The following is a 24438-nucleotide window of genomic DNA, read 5'->3' on the forward strand; positions in this document are numbered from 1 at the left end:
GTGCCATTGAAGTTGATGCTATGACCTGTGGCTTCCATGTGTTGGACTAGTGAGGAAGTGTGTTCCAGCTTTTTGACTGCATTTTTGTGTTCATCCAGGCGGGTGCTTATTCTTCTATTGGTCTGTCCAATGTATGTGGCCGGGCATGATGCACAGGGGACTTCGTATATGCCTTGGTTTTCCAGGTCAATTTTGTCTTTGGGGTTTCTGAGGATGGCTGCTATTTTTCTGTCTGTTTTGAAGGCAGTCTTGATGTGGTGTCTGTATAGTATCTTACTAATTTTGTCTGCAGTGCCTCTTATGTAGGGCAGGACAGCTGTTCCATGGGTCTGTTCATCTTCTGGGTCTCTGTTATGTTTCAGTGTGCTTTTGTGGATCAAGCTGGTGATTTTGCTTTTGTGGAAGCCGTTGGCTGTCAGTACTTTAGTCAGGGTGCATAGTTCAGCCTTAATGTGTGTCTTGTCTGCCAGGCGTTTGGTTCTAGTAATTAGTGTTTTAGCCACGGAGTTTATCTGTGCTGGGTGGTGGTGGGATTGGGCGTTGAGGTAGCGGTTGGTGTGTGTTTTCTTCTGGTATATGGTGTGTCCTAGTGTGCCATCTGTTTTTTTGTAGATTAGTACATCTAGGAATGGTAGTTGTTTGTTTGTTTCTGTTTCCATGGTGAACTTGATTTTGGGGTGTGCGCTGTTTAGGTGTGTTAGGAAATTGTTTAGGTTTTCTTGTCCATGGGGCCAAATCACGAATGTGTCATCGATGTATCTTAACCATAGTTTGGGTTTGAGGATGGCATTGGCCAGGGCTCTGGATTCGAATTCTTCCATGAACAGGTTTGCAATGACAGGTGACAGGGGTGATCCCATGGGGGCTCCTTCTATTTTGTATCTTTGTCCTTTGTATATGAAATATGTGTTGGTTAAGCAGTGTTCTGTTAGTTCCATGAGGTGTTTAGCTGGTTGGTATTTATTTTTGATGATTTCAAGGGTCTCTTTTATCGGGACTTGAGTGAATAGTGAAACCACGTCAAAACTTACAAGCAGATCTTCTTGCTCCACGTGTAGATCTTTGATCATTTCCAAGAAGTGGTATGAGTTTTGTACATGAGAAGCTGCTGTTTCAGCATGGGGCTGTAGCTCTTTTGCTAGGTGTTTAGCTAGGTTTTGTAGTGGTGCTCCTCTGGAGCTGACTATGGGTCTGAGAGGTATGCCTTCTTTGTGTATTTTTGGGAGGCCGTATAGTTTGGGGCATCTGGAAGATTTCTCTCTGGGTATGATCGTGTGTTGGATCTCTTTGCTTATGTGGCTGGTTATAATGATGGCAGATGAGATTCTGCTGAAACGTTGCTACAACATTAAAAGCACCACTACTATGATGTGGGAAAATACCCGAACAAAACTGAAGGCCATACATGTAAGTACCCGCGAAAACTTAAGAAAATTCAAAATCATTCTAGTACTGGTATGAACCTTGTAAATCTTTCACGTTTCTTTTCAATATCTATCAATCTTTGAGAACAATTGAAATGTTTCCCTCCCTTCTTCATTATTACTTAACTGTTAATAAGCATACCATTGGGTAGTCATAGTTTTATCTTATAAATTATTTACTATTAATAAGAAAAATAATTATTCAAATTCATTCTAATAACTGGTATAAATTTCCTTATAAATCTTTCACATTTCTTTTCAATATTTTATCAATCTTTAGAAACAATTGCAATGTTTCCCTCTCTTCTTTATTATTGCATTAATTATAAATAAACATACCATTACATAACAATAGTTTTATCTCATAGATTATTTACTTATTTCATTTCTAACTCATTACAGTATTCTACTGTCACACTATCTTTTGTACCTTTGCAGAATCCTCACTTTTAACTTAACCATTGTCTCTGTGTTTTCTACCTTTAATCCTAGTACGTTTCCCCTTTTTCTTTATTTCCTGTTTTTGTCCTTCATAAGTTCTTTCCCTTTCTATCTTTCCCCCCTTTTTCTCATCCCTTTTTTTATACCCTTCTCTCTCTAATTTTCCCTTCTGTAGTTTTCTTTTCTGCTTCTCCTTGCTGTTATACTTCTTTTTCAGACTATTTTTCTTTTTGGCTATACCCTTTGATCTCAAACTTTTAACTCCTTTCCCCCTTTTTCCCCTTATTACCACACTTTGCATTATTTGATCATTGAAAATGGCTTCTTCTTTATCCCGCCCTTCTTCTTGCTCTTGAAGCTTTTCCTTTTGCTTTTCATAGTTCAGGATCTCCATTTCAAAAAATTCAAATATGAAGCCAAAGGATCTTCCTCCCCTTTCTGCATCTTCTTTCTGTTTTTTAAGACTCATCTTCAATTCCTCCAGGAGTGATAGCATTTTAAACACTTTTGAACAACCATCCGACTTTAAGTAAAAACAGAAAAAGAAAGAAAAAACCAATGCCAAAAACTTTTTTTTTAAATCACCAAATGGTCCCACACTGTTCCTTCTTGTTTCTTTCCTTTCCTTTTTCTTTCCGTGGGTTACTGTATTTTTTAATAAGATTTCAGTTACAATGTATCCTCGGGAGTCTTTTCAAAGTTTCACTGTTAATCCTCTTTATTTTTCCAGGTGGCACTCCATTTTTCCATTATTCTAATCCATTATTCTAATTCTTTTGCCTCCACTCTTTTCCTTTTTAGAGCTTTAAAATGACCAAGAAAAAATCTTTATTCTCCTTTTGACACTTAGATTTCAGCTTAAGGTTGCTTATTAGTGTCAAAATAGATTAATATAAATTTCTTTCCATACCATTTGTAATTGTCAATATAAAGATAAAATAAGGGTTTTTACACCTCCTTTTCTCTCTCCTTCGCCGCTTAAAGATCTTCCTTCAGAAGTATCCCTCTAGGTACTTTTAGATTCAGGGTACCTTGCTTAGATGTTCTCTCTTGTTTAGCCCGGTCAGTCCTGCTTTCCCATTTGTCTTCCTCCTGTACAATCTTATCCAGTTGGGTTCTTCTTTGAGGTAGCCATTTCTGAGCACCACTGCAACCGCCTTTGGGGAAGGGAGTTTAGACCAGCTAAGGAGGAGAGAGCGTCTTCTCAATTATTATTTTGCTTTCTTTGCTTTCTTCCATTTGATTTAAATATTTTTCAGTAAGGTGTCCTAGTATTAACATTACTTATTTGAAAGGAAGAGAAAAAATGATCAACAACATTTCTAGAAATCATAAAACTATTGTAGAAGGTGGAAATTCCAATTTATCAGAGTCTTTTGACATAATCATATTCTATTATGCAGCTTGTAATAATTGTCCTGTCAAATAAAAGAGGTTATAGAAAAGATTTTCCAAATGTGAATATACTGTGGATGCTATTACAAAAAATTGTAAGACTATTTGATTACCACTACCCTTTTCTGACAAAGGACTTGAGGTCATGTACAATTTAAATTTCTTATTATACGAAATAGTGAAAAAATATGGTAGAGCAGTAAAAGCAGAAAGACTCTGCATCCTTGAAAATTATTTGGAAGAAATGCTTTTAGCACCTCTCAACTATTCCCTTAGGCAGCCCAACTTTTTTCAAGTATCCATATCAACTTCAAAAATTATACCAATGCCGAAAGTACGAACAATTTGTGATTGTAAAAAGCATATCTTGTGGGGAATTTGTACAATAGTTTATTGTATGCTAATATTTATCCTGTTAAGATGTGTAGCAGTTCTATTTCTGCTTAACTTTAGAAATGTGATACTAAGGAAAGCAAGTAATTTTCCTCTTTTTCTAAGACATCAATACTTGATGAAACATTCCAGGAGTGGAAAATATACACAGCTTCATCAGAGCTAATTATTCCTAAGTAACCTTAATACAATTTACAAGATTAACCTTCACACATTCTTCTGATCTGAGCACCTAAAGCTTGACAACAGTTGCTTCTTTACGCACACACTGCTTAGCTGGAGCAAGAGAAGGATACAGAAGCATGTTTATTCTAATGGTATTCTCTTGCTGAATTAATAATCCAGAACATAAGAGATAAAGCAATTTTTAAAAAGTATTCCAGAAATACTAAAATATAAACTTTTCTCATGTTTCAGTTATCAGAAATTTAGATGTTCTCTTCTTTCTTTCTTTCTTTCTTTTCTTTTTTGGTCACTTCAAGTCAATGTTGACTCTTGGCGACTACCTGGAGAAATCCCTGCAGTTTTCTTGGCAACATTTTGGAAGTGGTTTGCCATTGCCTGATTTCTAGAGCTGAAAGATTATCCCACAAAATAATCTTTCCATACCTGAGTCATATTGAAGAAATTGCAGAAAAAAATAAGATTGTTCAAGAATAATGTTGGAAAATGTAAAAAATATTGTTAAATTAATTAAATTATTGAAGCTATTTTTAGATATTTATAATCATGTGATGCAGTCACAAAAACTACTTAAAAGTAACTTCTGAGGTACTAATTTTATTAATGTTGAATTGTTTCAGCTCAACCCTGAGAAGGATAGTAGAATGATGTGGCTGACTGCAATATTTAAAACCTTTTTTTAAAATGGGAACCAGAGATGCTATATATCCAAGGCATTTTTAACAAGTTAGCAATTAAAGTCTTCAACAGAACAGTCTCTTTAAAAAGTGAGCAAGATTCAAGCATTAATTAAATATCAACAACACCTAAAGCATTTATTCTTATATTTATACATATGATACAGTTTAATTTTTACAAGTTGTTCACAGATATGAAAGTCATTCATTGCAGGTATGAATTCCCTGATAGTGAAAGCTTGTTATATAAATATTTCTATAATTAACATAAATACATGCTGAAAGAAAAACAAAGAATTGAAGGAGCAACCTTGCTAAGAACCAGGACAAATTTACACACTTTATGCGTCATGAGCTTAAAACCATCAACCTATTTAGCCTTCATCTCATCTGTAGTACCTGGAGGGGGCATTTCTCCTAATATTTATTTTGTACAATTCTCATTTTTAAAAAGCAGAACTTTTTTTCATTCTTCTTTCTGATTTATCTATGCAGTCACAAGGGGGAGGGGAACTCCACAGAATTGAATGCATTGTTACTGTGTATATTTTAAAGCAAATTTTATATTAAATAAATTGTGTTAGAGCAGAACTATCAAATTAAATGTATCAGCCACACCAAATATCTACAACCTAAAGGAAGAAGGAAAATGAAGACTACTGCCAGATACTCAACATATAGAGGAAAAAGAGGCTTGGTTACTACTAATGCATTAGGAAGACTGTAATCAGGCTGCTCAATTTCACCCTAATAAAAGGCAGTCAAATTCATCTAACTTTGTATGTGTCTGATATACTAATAGCAACTATTCTGACAAGACAGCATAAAGTGATGCCTCACATTGGTTAAAAATAATAATTTACAATAACATGAAAATGCATGTTAAAAGGATGGCTTTTCAGCAGTGCATTGGTGATAACACTTTCCTACTTTATCAGTATTAGATAAGTTTACAGATTATGATTATGTAATAAAGCCATTTTTTTAAAAAAATTGTATTTTAAAGAATAGATGACAACTCTCCAGAAAGTAGTTTTTAGAAAATTCACTGCCTTCAGGCACTCATGTGCAAAATCTGTGCAGTTTTCAATATACTTATAAAGTATACTATAGACAAACTTCTCTACTGAATGCCAGCCAAGTGCAAATTCATGTGTTCGTTGGTGCCTGCGTAGGAAATTAGTATTAAGTTTTGCAACTGGACCCCCACAGATACTGGGTTCCTCTATTCCATCATAAGAATTGTAAAAAGGCTAATATATCCAGAATCTTGAAAACTGGAGTAAATATTTTTTTAAAAATTATTCTCAGCTTCTTCAATTTGAGATCAAATCAAGATTTACATGACTCCTCCAAGGGATGAAGTTGCTATCTTACATTCTAAGAAGAAGAAAAAGTAATATCAAAGTCTACCAATCATATTGTGGAAAACAGTCCTTGCTTACTAAGTCAATATCACAATCCACACAAAATACTCCTAAAGTGTGCATGACTTCAACAAAATAATTAGTTTCCCTTATGAAGTGTTCTCTTTTAGTTAAAAGGACTAATGCTGAGGAGCCATGCAAGACTGTAGATTATAAAGTCATTTTCAATATGAGTGTAATTTAGCACTCTTGTAAATATATCCATTGCTATATTTTTTGCACCTGTTTTCAGCTAATTCCAAGTATAGAATAGTTTAAGTACTAAAATGCAAAATGGCTCAGATTTACTACAAAAAGGAGACCACACTGCTTTAGCATTGTGCTTGATCAAGATGCTATTTCAGCCAAATATTTCCTCCTCCTTCAGTTATCAAAGGAAGTTTCAACAGATGCCTAGTATAACTTTGTACAAATTCACTCAGCCAACTTAGAGAAATCAACAGAGATTGTGAGGGAAGCTCAGTGCAAATAATATTATTAATTAAATATGCTACACAGAAAAGTTATATGGTTATGGTAACCAATAAATGTATAAAACAAAAATGAAAAAAAAATAATTCTTCTCTTTATTATTTTCCATCCTTTGTTTCCTAATTCTTTTTTGCTTGATGTATTATGATGGATTACAAAAGAATTATTCAGTTCTAAAACGCAGAAAATAAGTTATAAATGCTGCCAGTCAATGCCTACTAAAGTTTGATTTGCTTCTTGTGCATGTCCTATTTCCTCTGTGATACTGTGTTGTTGCCAGAGTTTTTGAATCTTTTTAAATCTTTCTCTGCAGAGATGTAAAGGATTCCCACGCCTAGAAAAGGGAAGAAAAAGAAACATATAAATTAAGAATATGAAATTATATTATGAAATTTGATATGTATGAATTTTCTCCTAATAGCCCATATACACATAGAAATACTGTAGCTCCAAATATAAATGCTTATAATGACCTAGTTGCATATGGATTTTATTCTCACCTGAGATTGCTACTATGAGTGAAAAGAGTCAGGTAAACTAAAAGTTTCTATTAAGCTTTCCCCTACTCAAATACTTCAATTTATGTATTAAGCAATGCGTTTTGGGTTTTGATATGCAAGCCCATTTTATAAAAACAGAACAAGTTTTACTCTGATATAATTACCTCATAGACATTCAGCTCCATGTCTTTAACATTATTATAATAATTATTATTGTTAGATTTATCCTGCTTTTTAAAGTATTTTGTTTCTTCCAAATTTGCAATTAAATACTGGATATACAGATATGAGTACATTAGCTATTTTGATTATGGCAACAAAAATGGTCCATTTATGCAGCTCATTTCTTCATTTTTGGAAAAATTCTCAAGCAGGATGGATGAAATGTGCATATAGTATCAGTCTTCATATCAAAAGCAAATGCTGAAAAACTACCTGAGCCCCTGATCAGTCTCTCCATAGTCATCTAAATAGGGAGGAGCATAGAAACAACCTTTTGTTTTTCCAGCTAGAAATAGCACTTGACATTCACGCACTCTGGAAAAAAAAAAGACAGAATAACGCTGGTATCCAATCTCCTAATATTGTCCAATAAATTATTCCATCAACTAGAGACTAGAATTTACCATATCAGAGTAAATAGGAGTAATGAGACCTTTTTCAGGACTCATTCAGACTTCTCTCTCTGATTACTTTAACCCATCCTATCAGAGCCTTCAGGGTGGTACTATGTGTCCTGTCAATTAAATAGGGATGTTTTATATGAGATCCAAGATATATTTCCATAGTGTGCATCTCCTTTGGAACAGCATTTCTCTAGAGATCAGATTGGTCCCAATCCTGCTGGTCATATGCAAGGCTTTAAAGACTTGGTTAAATTCCTGGGCATGGAAGTCTACAAGATGGTTATGTTATTTGTTATTGTTTTTAGCTGTTATTAAGTGTCATAATGAGATGGACAGCCATGTAAGAAATAAACTGATGTTGCTGCTGAATCTTTTGTCATTATTTATTCTTTTCTTACAGTGTGATAATTTAGCAAGATTGACCAAATGCAAATTTAAAACCATATGTTTACCTGAGGAAGATTCCGACTCCAGAGCCACATGTATATGTATGTGCAGTACATGCTCCTACATCTTCTCCCTCTAGCTCTGTTTGACAACAGTAACTCTGAGAACACAACATAGTTCCACAGACAAGGCATAATGTTGGTGCTCTACTTTTATCACCGCCTGACTTTGGACACCTTTGAAAGAAATAAAACATTTGGTTAATATAATGAAACATTAGCTATCATGATGTACTCAATATACATTCTCCAGTTAAAAGACTATGGCTTGGATTCAAAGTATTTAAGTAAAAATGCACTGCTAGAACAGAAATTACTCCACATTTTCTCCCTCTTGTAACCTCATTGTGTTACCCCCACCCATAAAATTTGTTTCTGGTTGAGTGATATGGAATGCAGAATGTGGAAAAGAGAACAGAGAACAGAGCAGCAAATAGGAGAAAAGTAGTAGAAACTGGAGGGTCAGAAAACACCTCATGCTATCTGTTTGACTTACGAAAAGTTAGATGCTTGATTGATTAGGCAGCTGTAATCTTCTGGAAGTTCTATTAATTTATTAGACTCTCGTGGATAGCTGAAATTATATAAATGCAAAGTATGTCATACAAAAATAAAAACTGCTTATGAAGCTCAGTATATAAATAGTTTGATCTATTACAGAAAATTGAATTAACTATTAGCTGTACAGTAGCTTTACCTGAGAAAAATGTTTAAAACATATGACAGTATTACCTATAAGCTAGAAAGGTAATATAGTAACATTTTATAACAAACAATTCTGTTATATAAAACAGATGCATTCCCACCCATGCCCCATTTCGACCATAGTCCATATTACAAATGTTAAGATGCTACCGTGTTCTCATATAATAAGGCCGGGTCTTATTTTTTTTTTGAGCCCCCCCAAAAAATGGCTAGGCTGTCTTTTCAGGGGTGACTTAATTCTCCCCCCCTTGAATCTTTGGGTGGGCGGGTAGCGATGGCTTGGATGTTGACCTTGGCGTTGGTGGGGTCAACGCAGGCAGCACCATATCCGGGTGCGCAACAAAAGTAACGGCAAGCCCCCCCACCATTCCCCCCCATTTCGCATGTTTTAATATAGGCCTTAATTTGGGGGGAGGGGCTTAATTTCATTTCATGCCTATAAAACATGCTGGGACTTCCTATTGGGGGAGGCCGTATTGTTGGAGAAACAGGGTACTTCTAAACAAAACATCTAGTTTGGCTCTAAGTATGATAATTACATCATAACATAATGAAAGAGTAACAAAAGAGAGAAGTAGTGTTTAGTGTTTCAGTTGTTCAGTTCAGTTGTTCAGTGTTTAGCTATCATTTTTTCAATAAATATTGTTTAAACTCTTGTAATCTATTCATTAAGTATCTTTCTACTAATATTTAGCTATACATAAATGCAGCATTTGTTTATCTCTCTCTTTCTCTCTTCTCCACCCCTCTCTCTGGCTCTCTCTCTCTCTGAGCCCAAAATTTCTTCAGCTTCCCCATTGACTTTTCTTGTCAGAAGCTTGCAAAAGGGATTACATGAGCCCAGGTCACTGTAACCATCATAAATACGACTCAGTTGCCAGGCGCCTGAATTTTAATCACATGACCATCAGGATGCTGAAATGGTCATAAGTGTGAAAAGTGGTCAGAAGTCACTTTTTTCAGTGCTGTTGTAACTTCAAACAGTCACTAAGTGAACTGTTATCAGTCAAGGACTACCTGTACTGATTACTGATAACTACAAGCTTTGTGTTCCTATTTTTCAACTGTCACAGAAACTTCAGTAGTTAAGAAATCCTCACCTTATGGCTTGTCGCTGACCTTGCAGGTATCTTTTTACTTCACTCTTATTACACCAGCTTTAAAAAAAAGGGTGAAAGAAACATTTTTATTTCCTCTGAAATAATTGAAGAATCATGTACTTTGCTTTCCTTAATCTACAACACATACATATAGGTAAGCAATTATCATTCTAATCCAGTATAATACAAGTATTCTTAAAAAGGGAATTTATTTTATTTCAGTGAAAATAACATAGCAGAATCATTTATTTATTTGATTTGTGAAAACATATAGTTATATTTGTGAAAACATATAGTTATATAGTCCCCATCCAGATCCTTTCCAAATCATCAAATGGTAAATACTGATGATGAGTAAGTTTCTAATGACTGATCAAGTATCTGAAAGGATATACTATACATTTATGACCTAGCACATCAGTTCACAAGAATTTTTTATTGTTAATTTCCCCCCCAATTAAATGCACTGCTATTGCTTGGTTTTCCCTTTTAAAAGTGTACTTCATAAACAACATGCAAGATTTGTATTTTTAAATAGACATTTGTGTATTTAAATGGATAATATATTGTTCCTACCTTTCTATTAATGTATTTGTAATTTTGCTGTTCTCTTGAAAAAGGCAAATTAGGTTGCTTGGCAAGGAGAGATAGCTACATAAGTATTCAAATTGGTTTGCCCCATTGGCTGTACATAAAAAAAGTATATTTATAATTAGCTATAATTAATATTGATATATTTTCAAAGAATTCTATTGTTACATGCTAAATAACTCACAATAATTATATGCATAAATCACAACAAAGAATGGTGGAAACACATAGTTTACTTTAGTTCCCCTACTTGTTAAATTAAGGCAGAAAATGTATTCATACTCACATCATTTGTATTCTATTTTTAAATTCTGTTTTGATTATTTTTATAAATATTTCAAGATGGCAAATATACTCCTTCCTCCATCTAGTTTCTCCACAACAACTACCCTGTGAGGTGAGTTGTACTAAGAATGTATCACTGGTCCAAAGCAGTTTTCAAGTGAATTACATGTTTCAATAGTTTTATTACCCTAACTAAACACCTGTACACTGAAAATCTATTTCAGAAGGCTGGACACTGAGGCAGGGCAAATGGATGTTTGCATTTCTTCATCTGAATAATTTGAAACTATTCTATTCAGAAAGCATTATTAGGATTCAAACCAATATAGCCAACTAAACATTACCTTTCAATTCTGATGGTATAGGAACTCCATTTAAATAGTGGAAGAACATAGCAGAGCACCTCAGAAAAGGCATGATCCCAGTTTTTATACTTTTCCATAGGTGCCATCCAGAAGAAATTTCTTTCAACACACTAGAAAAAAAATAAATTACTTTTCAATGAAGAAAATTTCAGGTTTAAAAATTATGCATTTAATCTACATTTGACTCTAGCAGCTAAAAGGAAAATACGGGATTTTTAAAAAAATTGTTGAGCCTGTTTTTAAAAACTATTTTGCTATCTTATAACTACAAAGTCAAAACCCTCTGTGGGTAAGAAATGTATATATACATGAAATCATTTATATGACAGCAGAACTGCAGAATGCTCAAGTAGAGTATCGTTCTCATATGCAATCATGATGAAAGGAAAGCATGTGGATGTAAATGTTTCTTTGACACAGAACTGCAGATAGAAGCTTCTGTCTAAGCTTTTTAATCAAGGTAGCCAGACTAGCAAAGTGCTATTTCATGACTTCTAAGCGCCACCTGAATTATATCTTTGTATCAAGGTACAATATTAAGCAAGGATCATGATAAAGCATCATATGGACATAACTATGAAAAATCTTAATATTTATCAAATATGGACATTCAATTCCCATATTTTTTGAGAAAACATTGTGCATCATATTCCTCCAACAATAAGGAGACAATCATTTGTTATCTTCTAAAGTTAATCTTATAAAGAACTACTCTGCTTTTTATCCCATAAATACCATCTCACTTGAGTGCTTGAATAAATCTAATTATTACTTATATACTTCTGCATTGTGGAACTGAGGAAGATTCAATTTTCTGGTATTCTTTTATAAATATACTAAGTTCAAAGCTAATTAGTTTTTTTTCCCAATCAGTCAAATTTGGCTAGGTATTGCCACCCGCTGAACATTTATTCAACCATTCAGGTAACTGAGTAGTAAAACAATCTAGAATAAATTTATATAGATAAAATTAATTTCCCAAATAAAATGGGTAAGTAGGCTGAGTTTCTTATAATTTGTACATTAACACTTAGAATGAGAGCTAGTGGTTCTACTTTAAATACAAATACCCAGGCAGCGCAAGTCTTGTCCCTCTGCTTTATTTGATTAGTTTAGAATCATAACCATTAATGTAAAGGGGGCAAAATAAGAGGAAATATTTCTCTCTCTGCCGTCTTCTTTCCATACAAAACTTGTATTAAAAATGATTAGCAATGGGATAGATTGAGAATCAAAACAAGATTGAGAATCTAACAATCTTCCAAGTTCGCTAGCCATTTCCATTTTACTAGTTCTGAAATAAAGGTACTAACTCCTATTCTCCTTTTGTAATTCCACAGCAGAGCAATGTTATTGTTTCAAGTACACTGAAAACAATAGGCAGCTGATTCATTATAATATACAAAAATTAGCATTTTTATTTGGATAATTTTTTTCCTACCACATAAATGCTTAAACTAGTTTTTAAAGACACTTGGAAACACTACTTGCTCCAAAATATATCAGCCTAAATCTGGTTCCATAAGAATATCAAATACGTTCAAGCAATTTTCTTTGATCTTTAAATTCCAAATAATCTAGAACTAAAATACCTGCAACACTGCTAATCTGTAAGAATCTGCTTGCATTCTTTAAGATAATCTGAGAACCACAAGACAAGAGAAAGAAAACAATACATAGAAAAAGCTAGAATTTAAGCAATCTGTTTTACCTGCCCACACACTGGCCAATGTGCTTATGCAAAGCAAGAACAGCATCTTCTTCGATAGTAGAGTTTCCTTGGTCCATGCCATTTTCTTCTGAAAAAGCAAACACAAAATGTAAACTAGCTTAACAAACTGCTCTAAGTAAACCTCAACCAGGGTGGGATACGAAAGGGTTAACTACTGGTTCGGGGGCTGTGAGCCGAGCGCCAGTACACTTATACTTATTATCTTGTAAACAATTGGCAAATCAAATAAATAAATAAAAATAAATAAATCATCATAAATCATCATTAGCACGCTGCCTGCCGAGAAGCAGCCTTTGAAATAGCCCTCTTTTCTTGTTTTTTTAACTGCAGCTGTGGCTCCTTCGGCAGCTGAAGTTGAAAAATCAGGAAATAAAGATCAGATAAGAGCCCGGGTGGGTAGGTGGGCAAAAACATCAGCAGACATAGAACCAGTTCTATGTCTGCTGGTCTTCAGAGCTACTGGTTCTACAGAGGTGGACAGAACCGGTAGAAACCCACCCCTGACCTCAACTCTCAATTTTGTATAGATGTATAATATACATCAATATATCATTGCATTGCAATGATCAGTATTTCCTTTGTTCAGAAGTATTCAGCTGTCCTAAAATAAAACCTAAGCCAGACTTCCATGTACATTTCCCATTAAAGTCACTGTAATCCTAATTTTCCTACACAAAATTCAGCATAGCCTAGACAATATGCTTTACCTGTGGATGAGGTAAGTATTATTTGCACAATATGTGCCATAGTGACAAGGTGGAAGATATGAATATCTCCTGTACCAAGACTGACTCCTGAAAAGTCCTGACAGTGTACAGCAGGGAAAGAGAATACCAAGCATACCTGCAGATAAAGGAGAAAATAGTAAGTGATGAAAGGGAAAATAAGTATGTATTTGCAAGACAAACCTCCTTGACATTAAGCATAGTGGGAACAGTTTTGAATTGATACTACAAAAAAAAAAGGAAATTTGACACTCCACTCTGGATCGTATATAAATGGTGATCTACCTTGAAAAATGTTTGTGAACTGTATGCTTAATAAAATAAATTCATTAAATGAATTTATATTTAGCAAAACATCTTGCTAATCCTATTTTCTGCAGCAGTGCTATTAGGATTTTTAATCACTTACCAATAAATGAAACATGTCGATATCAAGAATGCATGGAAGATTTCCACTTTTTTCATAAGGCACCAGTGCTGGATGTTTAAAATATACAAAAAAAAGTTAATAACTTTAACTTTACTTTACTTTGCCAAGTGTGATTAGATACACAAGGAATTTGATACAGAAGCATTCAATTTATATATGTAAAAGTGAAATACCACTCACGCATCATCACAAAATCTCCAGAACTGTAAAGCCTACAAACTTGAAATTTGGCACGTATGTTTCTCTTTGCTTCTAGGTAGCTAGCTCACTTCCTAGCTCACTAAGAAAGGATTTTTTGAAATGACCATCAGAGCATTAGTATTTCTTATATTATTATTAACACGCTCTGATGCTAAGGAGTTCTACTCCCCTTCCCCACCTCAAAAGAAATCTGTTCCAAATGCAAAACACAAGCAGAGAAGTTTCAGTTTTAGTTTCAGAGCACCAAGCAGATTTAGTACAGAGCAATTGAGCTAAGCCATGCCTAGACTGCTTGCTGTCTCCTTCTTGCTCACACAGCAAATACTGCTTCAGTTTCCAAACAGCTCTCAACTCTCTCACACACTGACTGGACAGTAGCCAGATGAATACCAATGGATGTTGGTAGACAGAGGCATAATTTTCCCCCTTATGTTTCTCCCCCAAAACTAAGCCCAACCACATAGTTTTGTAGCGAAGCATGGGTATCGAGCTAGTGTACTCATAACACAACAGAACCCAAATAACCAATTAGGTCATTTATCTAGGTTTTGAAATTTCATGAACTTCAGAATATATTTGATAGATTTTTTTAAAGAGGGTTACAAAATTACTGATTTACAGGATAAAAGCCCACAACTTAAAAACAGAAAATAATTATATCCATTATTTTCATTGTCAAATTTGGAGTCTATCACTTCCAATGAGAAATATTAGCTACCAAAAGTAGGAAAAACTTCTACTGAAGATGCTAGAAAACTTACTGACAGATCCGCTTAACCACTGTGTTACTAACTTAAGAACTGCAGTGATTCACTTAACAACTGTGGCAAGAAAGGTAATAACATGGGGCAAAATTCACTTAAAACTGTCTCGCTTAGCCAAAGAAAATTTGGGCTCTGTTGTGGTCATAAGTTGAGGATTACCTGAACATAGGGAAAACCAACATTTAAATCTTTTAATATGCTTTGGGAAGGATAACTTTTAAAACTCACATCTCTTCTAGGGCAAGCAGAATTACTCAAGTTCAAGGGAAGTACTACTCTATAAAGCCTTAGTAAGTCTGTACTAGAGTACTGCATCCAGTTTTAGTCACCACATTATAAAAAAGATGTTGAGACTCTAGAAAAAGTACAGAGAAGAGCAACCAGGATGATTAGGGGACTGGAGGCTAAAACATACAACGAACGGTTGCAGGAACTGGGCTTGGCTAGTCTAGTAAAGAGAAGGACCAGGGGAGACATGACAGCGGTCTTCCAATATTTGAGGGGCTGCCACAGGGAGGAAGGGGTCAAGCTATTTTCTAAAGCGCCTGTAGGCCAGACAATGAATAATGGATGGAAACTGAACAAGGAGAGATTTAACCTGGAAATCAGGAGAAACTTTCTGACAGCTTGCTCTCAGAAGTTGTGGGAGCGCCATCACTTGAGACTTTCAAGAAGAGATTGGATTGCCATTTGTCAGAAATGGTGTAGGGTCTCCCGCTTGGGCTGGTGGTTGGACTAGATGGCCTATAAGGTCCCTTCCAACTCTGATTATCTGTATCTGTACTCTTATTAGCCATAATTATAATGTTTCAGTAAAACTCATTATTTAAAACAAACTTTGCCCCAAATTGAAGACTCTATATAGAGCATAACCCACCACCAGAGTTATGTTAAATCTGATATATATCCTGTTCATTGTATTCCATGTTGATAAATGACACAACTCATATGGAAATATACTCTTAATGCACACAAAACCCCTTCAACAACAATCTGTACAGAAGTACTCTTTTTCCCCTGAAAATAAGGTCCAAAATAAGCACTAGGTCTTATTTTTGAGGGATGTCTGCTTACCTTAAGACCATCGCAACCAGGCCTCCCATGCTCCGATACCTATTGCGCTGCTGCCCAATTGCTTATGTGACCGCGAGCGGCCTCCTGCCATGAGGAGTGGCACAGGCATGGTGCACCACGCAGCCTCCTGCCATGAGTGACAGCACCGGCATGACAGGTATCAGGGTGTGGGAAGCCTGTCTGCAGCGGTCCTAAGATAAATGGGTGCGGGGCACATGGGGCAGCTTCACCCCCCCATCCTAGCGCGATTTTTACACATGCGCCTCACCCCATCTCATAAAACCAGATGGTGTGTGGAGCTTAACTAATGCTTATTTTGGGGATAGGGCTTATATAGGCACAGGCTTGAAAATCGGACTTGTTTTCGGGGTAGACCATATTTTGGGGGAAACATGATATCGGTTGATGTCTCCTATGATATTTAAGAGTACTCAAGATGTTTCATGTACTCAAAGTCTGTCTTTATAACTGAAATTAAATAATCATAATGTTGACTTACATGGTAAAAGCATACAAAAGTGACCCTGTACTGCTAATAGTGAAGAAACTGTCCACTGTGCAGCTGCAAATCGTGTTAATGAAGTAAGACAGTCATCCTAAATAGAACATAATAACAATGATACACAAATAGCCAAACTAATTCCTTCATACTGTTATAAAATAAAAATGAAAATTTGTGGATTGTTAACAATTAGTAACTTAATTATTAATTAAAAGAACAAGAAGGCACCAGGCTAGAAATCAGGAAACTGTGAGTTCTAGGCCTGCCTTAGCCATGAAACCTGGCTGGGTGACCTTGGGCAAGTCATGCTCTCTTAGCCCAACCCACCTCACAGAGTTGTTCTTGTAGTGAAAATAGGAGGAGAAAAGTGTGTTTGGTAAGTTCACTGCCTTGAGTTATTTGGAAAATAATAAGGACAGGATGGATGGATGGATAAACAAACAAACACATACATACATACATGATGCAGAAATTTATTATTATTGTCCATATTGAAATTCTACAGTAATTAATATATAGGGGCCTTTTGGTATGAGGAAACAATGTCACAGTATTCCTCACAACTTACTGTTTATCTTATAAAATTCTATTTTCTAATATTACATTAGAATTGTGTTATAACCTCACCACATACTGTATTCCTATCCCTCAATAATTTAGGCTATGATAATTGTTACTCTTACCTGTCTGCAAGACAATTGACCAAATAATGGTTTTTCTTCATCAGCTAAAATTTGTTCTGCAGAATATAAAAACCATAATTAAATGAGAGGAACACAGAATCTAAACTTGATCACCCTCCAGTGATTGCCAACATTTTAATAAATAAATATTACCTATTGCTTGAATTGTAAACGCACAACTGCCCCAGCACATTATAGGTACACGTGGATCTTCTTCATTGGGGTGAACTTTCAGACCAACTTTATATGTTGCAGTACCAAATGTTTTCAGCATTTCTTTGATGCTTTCAGAATATGGACTCCTTAATTAATTGAAAATAGACACCATTACATACAACAGTTATGACATGATATTTAGAAGCTAAGCTTCATTTGCTTGCCCCAAATGGCAAGGAATAAAACTTTAACTGGGCTGGGCTGATACACCCTTTTATTGTTACTGAGAATATTGCAGGAACAATCAATGGGTCCTGGACCAAATAAGATTGAAGACTCCTTTCAGACAATGATCAGCAAGCAAAATGTGACATATGTTGATGTTGAACATATGATGGGAATGGATGATAGTTTAGAAAAAAATTATTATACCAGTGACATAGCAGTTCATCCTGTCTCAGATAAGCAAAGTTGAGAAGAAAGTTAAAGAAAGGGAAGGCAAAGAATAAGTAAGGTGCATGGATGAAATCAAAGAGACAGAAGAGACAATCACAGGCCAACATCGCAAATATTTGTCCATATAGTTACCAACAGCTGAACATGACTTAGTGGCAACTGTGAGTGACTAAATGGCGAAATGTTTAACATTAATGGCCTTGTCATTAGTTTCTTTTATTTCAGTGATCCCATCGATGGTAATGCTTCCATTGACACTCCCATTTATATATCATGGCTTTTGACATTCAAAAAGGGGAATAAATATTCTACTGATTTGGTGACGTATTTACAGATATCAAAGAACTAATTTCATATCATTATTTCAAGTAAACTTGGTTATGTTTTATTTATTTATTTATTGAATTTATATTGCCACCTATTTGCCCATGGTGACTTTAAATAGCAATATAATCAAAAATACTTTCATAGCAGCTTATAAATATAGAATTATTCTAAAATGCTTTTTGGCTTACAAATCTATTATGATGGGGTTTCCCAACACTCAGAACAAAGTTGGGAGTTGGTATAAATATTAAGAAACGTTTCTGCTGGTAAAATATCAGCCAGAAAAATGAATAATTGGAACCAATCCATCCAATAAACATAATCACAGACAGCAACTCTTTTTTAAACACACCTAAAAAAAATACAGAATGTTCTAATTACCCCTGAATGCTGTGGCCTGGCCACTGAATCATACTGTAACAATAAAGCAAATCCTAAGTAAAGTATCAGACTAAAATAAATATAATAAGTAGGTTGATTCTGACACAATTCTTTATTCCAGAATGAAAGGAAGGGAGCAAAGTATCCTCATTATATCTGTCTCCATAAGATATGAATACTACATGGATAAATATAAATACAAATATGTATGATATTACCTGAAAAGCTAATATAATAAATTCTTCTACTTATATTGAATACATTAGTAATTAATAATCAATGCAACCAATACATACTTTGGTTGAACCTCTGGCCTGAATCCTTCAGGCAGATGTGCTTCATCCATTTTTTCTGAGTTATTACAAGGAAGATTATCTAAAAATAACAATATATTATTTTAACAATAAATTATCATTACTATTCATAATGCCTGAAATCTTTAGATAGGATGAGGTAGCATTTTAATTCTGTCCTGAAGATCAGAACAATCTCAGTATACTAAAGAAAAATGCCTCCCCCAAAGGGAAAAAAAAACCTGAAAAGACATTACTGTATTCAACATCTTTCAAGAAATATGTGCAGTATAAATTAAAATTTTACACTTACTGGCACTTTCCTGATCTTGAAGCACAAGCAATGCTTTGATTTGCTGAGATATTCTTCTTATCCACTGAACTAGGTTTTGTTCTTTTGCAAAGTCTAATCTATCAAAAATGAAAAATATTACTTAAACATTAAAACATTACCTACAAGTGCTTCTTATAAGTAGTCCTTGACTTTCAATAGCAATTGGCAATGGAATTTCCATTGATAAGCAATGGGGTCTAAAATGCAAATGCATCACTTAGCAACAGCAATCTCTGCAGTCCCATTGCTGCTGTTCACTGAATCCCAGAGCAATTAGGTGAGGAAACTTCTTGGTGGCTTCCAACAACTAAAGTCGGGTAAATGTCTGTTATCAGTGAGAGGTGAGAATGAGTGATTGTACGGGGAGGCAGGGAATGGTTGGCATGAGACAGGAAGATTTGTGACAATGCATGAAAGGTGCAGCACAAGTCGGGATGGGTCCAGGATGAGTATGAGAATGTATGCAAGAGGCATGGCACAGGTTAGGAAGGGTGCATATGAGTGTGCCAGGGAGGTCTGGCAAGGGTCAGGAAAGATACATGGGGGGAGCTATGAGTGATTGGTGTGGTGCAACTGCAAAGAGGCTGGGATTTGGCATGCAGGTAGGGAAGACTACCTCAGCGACTTGTGACCTTGCCTGCCAGCTTTACCACTGATGCGTGGGGAAGTCAAGAGGGAAGGCAAATGGTAGGCTGGCCCCAAAACCAAGAATGATACATGTATTCTGAGTTCTTTAATGTTTCCGCATCTATAAGCAAAATCTTGCCAAACTGAGGCACTCTACTATCTGCATCTATCATATACACATAGCCCTCAACTTATGACTGTAATTGGGCCTAAAATTATGTCTGTAAGTCATGCCAGTCATTAAGCAGGTCATCAAATACCTGCACATGATTTTATGAGTTTTTTTGCAGTGGTCATTAAGCGAATGTGAAAGTCATTAAGCAAACCCATTATCTGTAATGGGCGTCTTCTGCTGGAAACCAGAAGTAGATGCCAGTTTCATCGTAAATAATGATCATGCAACTTCATGATCGATGCTAAAAATGACCATAAATGTAGGTTGGATATACAGCACCCAAAATGCAATCACATGGTCATGTGTGTGTGTGTGTGTCCATCAGAACTTTGAGTCCAGTTTGCATAATTTTGGGGGCCCATTGTAACTTTGAATGATTGCTAAATGCCTGATTGCAAATCAAGGACTACCTGTACATAAATAATTATTACTTATCAAACAAATTATTTCATGGAATTACTAACCTGCTAAACAAAGTCCTTGGAGGAGGAAGAAGAGGAATGACTGTATTGCTTAAGCATTCACAGAGAGGACAAAGGAATTCACCATTTTCTACATCGTAACTTGTATGCACTCGTAATCTTTGTTGTCGTCTTTGTTCTTTTGCTTGCACAGCATCAAAATACCTTTAGAAAGCATAATATTATAATACTACTTCTAAAGTGTTTGTTGGATAGTAGAATACTTTATTAGAATTACAATATTTTATTTGGCCAAATGTGATTACACCCACAAGGAATTTCTCTCCAGTGCAGAAGCTCTCAGTGTATGTGCAAAACAAAAGAGTAATAATCATCATAATAACGACACCAATAAGAGGAGGTAGTATAGAAGATGAGAAAGATAATAATAATACTACAGCCATACCATATGGGTAAATATACTTAGACATAAACAGCATTATGGGAATTGGGTGTTCAGCAGTCATGGCATGAGGGGGGGAAAAACACTCCCTGTATCTAGTTGTTTTGGCATGCAATACCCTATAGTGGCATCCCAAGGGGAGGAGTTGAAACAGGTCCAGGATGTGAGGAGTCTGTAGATATTTTCTCAGCTCTCCTTCTGACCCATGCAATATATATGCTGCCTTCATAAATACTATCTATCTATCTATCTATCTATCTATCTATCTATCTATCTATCTATCATCTATCTATCTATCTATCTATCTATCTATCTATCTATCTATCTATCTATCTATCTATCTATCTATCTATCTATCTATCTATCTATCTATCTATCTATCTATCTATCTATCTATCTATCATCTACACACACACTACATATATACTGCAGGTGTAAAAAACTGTGCGAGCCTTCTGTTGCTCTTGTTTTATAGCAAGGAACACATCAAATGGGCAACACAAAAAATATTGGCTTTAGGTTTTTTTTTCTGGAAAGTCGGCAAAGGCAATTTAAGAGACAAAATGGATAGCCTGACTTTAAAACGTGCCCAACCTTCCAAAAATCACATTATTTTTTCCATTTTTTTAAAGAAAAGGATAGATAACTATTTTGTTCTCTGGCCATCACAAAAAGATAAACTTTCTAATATCATCCTTCACATATCATGTCATAACATCACCATGATGATCACCCATATTCTACACTGGAGACCCCTAAACCTACCTCAAATTCAGCCCAGACTTGGAATATATCCAAGAGTTTTTTTGAACAACTTTCTTCTCATAAATTTCATTCAACACCTAAAGCATTTTTGTTGTTCCATGGTTTGACAAAATTAGAATGTCTACTTGAAAAGGGAGTTTTAATTTTAAGAAACAAGGAGCAATTTTATTTGCCAGAAAATACATATGGAGTATGTATGACATTGTCCTCCTAAGCAGTAAGTCCAAAACAGAGCAATACAGGAAATGCATTTTTAGATATTTGCTTTATTAGTAGAATTCTTGTACCTCAAATGTGTAAAAAAAATCAGTCAAATGCATTGTGAGAAGCCAAGAGAGCTAAGTTTCATCAAGCAAGTAGTACATAGTGAAAGCCTGAGCAAGAATAAAATAACTTTCTTGGCAATAATACACCAAAATGTGTTACATGACTGGCCAAGCATAGTAGACAATGGGGAAAAAATATACTTGTATCTTAGCTACTTTGATAAAGCATCCTTAACACCTGTTAATATTTTTTAAAAATTACCTTTGCCAGCAATGTGCATGCATAATATGTCCACAACTACCAGTGTGTGTTCCACATGACAGGTCTGGATGCATAAATAATGGATCATATTTTTCTGTATATGAAAAATAACAGAGATAATATTCACAAGCAGATTATTCACATTCCTTAAACATCCTCATAATTGAAAAGTTTGCAAACCATATAACTGCTTACAACCTAATAATCTAAGGCCAGTACATTAAGCTAGCATTAGGATACTTATGAATGGGCTGACTTAATTATTATTTTATAGCAGAGTTTCTCATCATTTGTAACTTTAGGATGAGTGGACTTCAACTCCCAGAATTTCCCAACCAGCGCCGTCCACACATCTTAAAATTGCCAGAGTTGAGAAAGACTGTTTTATAATATAATGAATAAAAGCTTCCTGTATAACTCAAAACAGAATATTGTGCCTTTGAATATTATTATTATATGGTCCTTCAAAATGGTATATAAACTGCTTACCAGGATCTGAAATCACTTTATTCCTATTTTTGGACAAGACTGTTGACCTCTGAACAAATGCTGCCAGTACCATTGCTCTGTTATCCATCTTGACCTCCTGTTCTTCTTGGCATAAGATACAAGTAACTATCTGTCTTTGTTCACACACTTTAGTCTGCTGAGGACCCAAAGCAATAAGCCTGGTATCTGAAACTGAAGGACTAGAATGAAATGATATTAGTAAGCACTTAGTTGGAATATTTACTGAAGCAATGTATAACTGAATGCAAATATTTTTTATCCAAATCATCTTATGCTGCATTTCCTCTCCAGAAATGTTCTACAGTATGCCTTAATAAAAACCAACATATATGAAGCAATTTTAATTGATAAAGTTCCTGTAACAATGTCAAACTATTTTCAGAGTATACAGTATGGAAAGTTAAATATTTATCAAAATTCTAGTGAAATAAAAGCATATACATTTACTAAAATAATGATAAAATTATTCTGACTGCTAAAATTATCAGCAACAACAGAGGCATTACATGTAACCCATTGTGCTCATCCCCAGTACAGAAACAAGACTGAATGTATTGAAATTACATTTCAGACTAGAGCAACAGAAATTGCAAATCCCCTTGAGGATTGCCATTGTACTTCTCTTTATTCTTCCCTACAGTGAGAGATACATAATTTATTCCAGCCTACTGTGAAACATAATGTTGCTTATTTATTTGTAAGTTGCCATATCCTCACACTCATGGCAAATTTCAAAAAAGCAATTAAAACTTCTATGGAACTACATGTATTATACATAATAATAATTATATGAACATATAAAACCTGAGATAAAATATAAATCATCCATGATAAGTAACGTATTGAAATAATCAATAACCGACAATCCATAACAATACTCTGATATAATGATTAAATAAAATGAATCTTTCATAAATGATCCTCATTAATACCTACAGTAGCAACCAGCAACAGGTACATACAAGGTGATACTTCAGTCTCTGAAGATCTTCAACTGCTTATGTCTTGATTAAGTATAGATTACTATAATATCAACTGCTTTTTAAATCAACTAGAAAGAGTATATTAACTTTTTTTAAAGGAAAAGACAGAAATAAATAGAAATAGCCATTTTAGAATTCAGCTCAAACTGCTGTCAATTAAATGCCAAAGAAAAAGTTCTCTCTGCCTACCTTTACTAATTGCAACTAGTATAAGCAATCCCTGCTTAACGACCATTCAAAATTATAATGGCCTCAGAAAGGAAGCGGTTGGACAATCATTTGTCTGAAATGGTATAGGGCCATGATGGCGAACTATAGCACGCATGCTGGAAGTGGCATGCAGAGCCATCTCTCCGGGCATGCCATCCATCGCCAATTGCTCTTTGATGTTCCAGTGCATTGGCCAGCTGGTCTTTGTGAGTGCGGGAGCGCCAGAAATCGGAAGGGCAGGTGGCTGCCATGCATGCACACACTTGAAACCAGAAGCTCAGCTTCCCGGTGCGCGCATGCACGCTGGGGAGCTGCTTTTCCAGTTTCTGGTGTTCCCCATGTACACGTGCACGCTCTCGTTTCGGCACTCAGTGCTGAAAAGGTTTGCCAACACTGGTATAGGGTAACCTGATTGAGCAGTGGGCTAGACTGGAAGACTAGAAGATGTCTAAGGTCCCTCCCAACTCTGTTATTCTGTTAGAATGCTTTACAGTGGGGGTGTCAAACTTGGGGCCCATGGCCCAGATGCATCACACACTGGCCACACCCACCCCTGCTGGGGAAAAATTGTGATATGTCACATGACGACAATGTGATACTGCAAGTTTGACATCCCTCTTTTACAGCATCTAAGCACATATCCCCAAATGTTACCCTTCAGGAATGGAGAGGAATTCAGTTTACACAAG

At 35.3% G+C, this 24438-nt stretch overlaps 1 protein-coding gene across 3 annotated transcripts in view; it reads right to left on the reverse strand.

Annotated features, from left to right (window-relative positions):
• Window positions 1-4413: 4413 nt before the first annotated feature.
• The window catches only part of UBR2 (ubiquitin protein ligase E3 component n-recognin 2), a 78599-nt gene continuing 58574 nt past the window's right edge, over window positions 4414-24438 (reverse strand). For all 3 annotated transcript variants that reach the window (XM_026683285.2, XM_026683295.2, XM_087963170.1), the window contains 18 exons: window positions 22536-22735; window positions 22047-22140; window positions 20354-20515; window positions 19067-19164; window positions 18757-18835; window positions 17294-17442; window positions 17141-17196; window positions 16455-16551; window positions 13896-13963; window positions 13469-13604; window positions 12741-12828; window positions 11009-11139; window positions 10365-10473; window positions 9789-9845; window positions 8480-8557; window positions 7990-8160; window positions 7347-7448; window positions 4414-6745 (listed from right to left, as the gene is read on the reverse strand). In XM_026683285.2, the coding sequence (XP_026539070.2) occupies window positions 6604-6745; window positions 7347-7448; window positions 7990-8160; window positions 8480-8557; window positions 9789-9845; window positions 10365-10473; window positions 11009-11139; window positions 12741-12828; window positions 13469-13604; window positions 13896-13963; window positions 16455-16551; window positions 17141-17196; window positions 17294-17442; window positions 18757-18835; window positions 19067-19164; window positions 20354-20515; window positions 22047-22140; window positions 22536-22735 (2017 nt within the window). In that variant the 3' untranslated portion in view covers window positions 4414-6603. The remainder of the gene's footprint in view (window positions 6746-7346; window positions 7449-7989; window positions 8161-8479; window positions 8558-9788; window positions 9846-10364; window positions 10474-11008; window positions 11140-12740; window positions 12829-13468; window positions 13605-13895; window positions 13964-16454; window positions 16552-17140; window positions 17197-17293; window positions 17443-18756; window positions 18836-19066; window positions 19165-20353; window positions 20516-22046; window positions 22141-22535; window positions 22736-24438) is intronic.

The sequence above is a fragment of the Notechis scutatus genome, chromosome 1 (assembly GCF_049901735.1).
Source record: "Notechis scutatus isolate UNSWTSFEM ecotype Mainland chromosome 1, rNotScu1.2, whole genome shotgun sequence".
In the NCBI taxonomy this organism is placed as follows: Eukaryota; Metazoa; Chordata; class Lepidosauria; order Squamata; family Elapidae; genus Notechis; species Notechis scutatus.